The sequence below is a fragment of the Coffea eugenioides genome, chromosome 9, assembly GCF_003713205.1.
Source record: "Coffea eugenioides isolate CCC68of chromosome 9, Ceug_1.0, whole genome shotgun sequence".
In the NCBI taxonomy this organism is placed as follows: Eukaryota; Viridiplantae; Streptophyta; class Magnoliopsida; order Gentianales; family Rubiaceae; genus Coffea; species Coffea eugenioides.
This window is the reverse complement of record NC_040043.1, coordinates 36602901-36606294: the sequence shown is the minus strand read 5'-3', so window position 1 is coordinate 36606294 and position 3394 is coordinate 36602901. Positions and strand designations below refer to the sequence as shown.

At 35.7% G+C, this 3394-nt stretch overlaps 1 protein-coding gene across 1 annotated transcript; it reads left to right on the top strand.

Moving 5' to 3' along the window:
* Nucleotides 1-391: 391 nt before the first annotated feature.
* Nucleotides 392-2878, top strand: LOC113783755 (probable purine permease 10). Its single transcript, XM_027329968.1, has 2 exons — nt 392-459; nt 1668-2878. The coding sequence occupies exons 1-2, from the start codon at nt 423-425 to the stop codon at nt 2780-2782; spliced, it is 1152 nt and encodes a 383-aa protein (XP_027185769.1). The 5' UTR covers nt 392-422; the 3' UTR covers nt 2783-2878.
* The last annotated feature ends 516 nt before the right edge of the window (nt 2879-3394 follow it).

The following is a 3394-nucleotide window of genomic DNA, read 5'->3' as shown; positions in this document are numbered from 1 at the left end:
GAAACCGGAGTATGTTATGCAACTAGTCTACTAGCTCAATATACACTACTGGCTAAATGCTAGCTCATTTCTATGAGGACAAAACCAAGTGAATTTAATGGTAAAAACTTGTAATGCAGAACAGTATTGTAGATGCAAGCTCCACAACTTAAAGGCAGGTTTGACTGTTAATTTTGACGCCATTTGCATATGAAAAACATTTCCCAACAAAAAAAGAAGAAGAAGAAAAGGCAAGCAATTATATGTAGTCTTCAACTTTGATACCAAAAGCTTGCTTTAGAGTACTGTGCTCTAGTGCTTGCTGATGTATCTACTCTTTAACCCTTTTAAGCGATAATATCACAGCTTTCCGTCTTTATCTTTACCCCATTGTGCTGTATTTGTTGTGAAAATTTTTTTTTAGGTCTTGGAGGTTTAGCAAGATGGAGGAAGCTCAAGAACAGTCATCAATCATCAAAGGTAAGTTACTTATCTAATATGAATTGATAGTGTTCTTGGTTCTTTTCCATACTATGCTTCTTGCATTGATTTTTAGTTTTTTTGGAGTGGGGGGTTGTTGGGGTGCAATCATCAGCATGTTCTTTCTTTTAGACAGGTTGATGTCATGATCAGATAAGGTGGTACTTTGTTCCCTGAACTTAATATTTAGTATTTAGCATGTATTTGACTGTGATTTGTTCTTCAGTCAGGATTTAGAAGTTGGTGTAATTCTCCATATTTGCATTTGGTTATTTTGAGATTTAGAATGTTAAGCGATAGAACAAAAGTTACTTGTGTATGGTTTATATGAATGTCAAGGTTTTATCCAGATTCATTAATTTTCTTCTTTCATGGAAATGTTCAGGGGATTAATTTTGTAACGACATCTTTTCTGTACTACAATATTTATGGCAAACATATATATATATATCAGTAGGACTAATCTTTTCTCTAACCATAAATGCTTTTTCCAAGTATCATTCAGAAGGCTGATCAGGCAGAGAATATCAGGCATTTCTTATTCCCATTGAGGAACCCTGCAGTTTCTTCAGTTAAAAATTAAGTTCTTGTTGTTTCGTGATTGCCCTAAATAGTTGTGAGTAGTAAAATTGAATTGAAACTTGCATACCTATGTGCTCTGGTAATGGCAGATTTCTTCTTGCAATGCAGGTAAGTGAATATCAGGAATAGTGTACCAAATTTGACATTCTGTTGCAAGTTTTATGATCTTTGATGCCTGTACTCTTGCAGAATTTTTCTGAAATTATTTACCTTGCACCTTTTCATGGTATAAAGGATGATAATAATGCTACTTTTGGTAGGTTTTGCTAACCAGTTTGGCACAAATTAATGCTCATAGACGAATTCCAACTGAAACTACCTGTTAATGATAGAAACCAGCAGACAGGATAGGTAGGATACACGGTCAGCAAGTACTGAAACTAGACCAAGCTTAAAGGTGAACTAATATGTCATATAAATATATATTTTTTTAACCGTTATGTCATATACAATTTGAAGAGTTGTTGGAAACTCCGGACCAAATTTGTTCAGCTTAAGTGACATATGGATAGCCTTATCTGGAAGTAATGCAATTATGCCGATATCCAATGCTACATCCCTTCTACTTTCTTGGTTTTAAGAATGTCAGGAATGAGATGCAGAATCCTCTTAATTATGTTTTCCAGGTTCTGAAGCTAAAGAAATGATGTCGCCTGGAATTTTCCAAGGTGACCTTCAATCAGATGCGCCATGCCTTAGGCAGTATACGTGGTGGCTTCAAGTTGCCATTTATACAATCCTCACACTTGCTGGCCAGACAGTTGGCGTTCTCTTGGGAAGATTGTATTTTGACAAGGGTGGAAATAGTGAATGGATGGCTACATTGGTGCAAAACATAGGCTTTCCAGTACTTCTTCCTTTCCTGCTTTCTTCACCCTCAAAAACTCGAAATCAAGAAACTGGCATTGTCCGGCCATCATTTGTGGTTTTAGCTTCAACTTATACCTTCCTTGGTCTATGTCTAGCAGGGGAATCTCTGTTATACTCACTTGGTCTAAAATACCTTCCAGTTTCCACTTTTTCTCTAATCAACACGAGCCAATTAGCCTTCAATGCTCTCTTTGCATATTTCCTCAACTCACAGAAGCTTACTCCTTTCATAATAAACTCGCTCGTGTTGCTGACTCTCTCCTCTGTAGTCCTCGTAATCCAAGATGATTCTGAAGATTCCAACAAAACCTCTAACAACAAATACACAGCTGGGGTCATATGCACTATTGCTGCATCTGCCTTGTATTCCTTTATGCTCTCTGCAACACAACTCATCATTCAAAAAATACTGAAAAAAGAAACTTTCAGACTGATAATTGATCTGACAATATATAAGTCCTTAGTTGCAACAGTTGCAATCACAATAGGGATTTTTGTCAGTGGACAATGGAAGAGTTTGAAGTCAGAAATGGAGGAGTTTAAGCTGGGGAAAGTGTCGTATATCATGACCTTGCTTTGGACCGCGGTATCATGGCAAGTTTTTGATCTTGGTTGCAACGGACTGATTTTCAAAGTTTCATCTCTATTCTCCAATGTCATTAGTGTTGTAGGCTTGCCTGTCGCTCCAGTTCTAGCTGTGGTATTTTTCCATGATAAGGTAACTGGTGCTAAGGTCTTATCCTTACTCTTAGCATTATGGGGATTTACATCATATGTTTATCAGCAGTATCTTGATGATATGAAGGCCAAGGCTGACAGGAATTCAACTTCCAATGAAGTTGTTGAAGCTTCCTCAGTTGGAATCAAGTAGTACTGTTCTGTAGAATTTCTAAATGTTCTTGTTCATTTAAGGACACATATTATTCTTCAACATTGTTGTCAATTTGAAAGAACAACATTAGTCTTTCCGACAAGTCTGGATAAACTGCTCGGGAATGTATGAAGTGATCAAGGCAATATATCTCAGAGTTGAGAGTTAAATGACTTTGTCTGCCATTTGTTAATTATCAAAAAAAAAAAGTTTATTTTTACATAAATTTTCTTTTTAACTATTCATTTTTGTTTTCAAATTCCTTCACAAAATCGACAAACCAAACATAAATATTTACTTTCCTAGAAGTTGAAGTCGTTTTCCTTCCTAGCTACTTTCGTTAGTAATTGAACAAGGTTATGAATTTAGCATCTTCAAGGAATTTACTTTCTTTTTCTCCAATTCCTATTCCTTGCGAGATTTTTGTAAGGAACTCTTCTAGGACGTTTGTCCAATTCTATTTCATATGCTAAACTCTTTCTATTCTACAAAAGAAATCCACTAGAACTCTTTTCTGCTTCTTCATAATGCGCAATAAAATGAAAACGTACAATCTGTTAATAAACATTAAAAGGTTAAACGATTGACTAAAACATAATTAAGCTGATGAAG

What these genes read in the sequence shown, in the direction of transcription:
- LOC113783755 (XM_027329968.1), top strand. Translation starts at nt 423, where the DNA reads ATGGAGGAAGCTCAAGAACAGTCATCAATCATCAAAG. An exon ending in ACAGTCATCAATCATCAAAG is followed by an intron (nt 460 to 1,667) that starts GTAAGTTACTTA and finishes TATGTTTTCCAG; the next exon opens with GTTCTGAAGCTAAAGAAATG.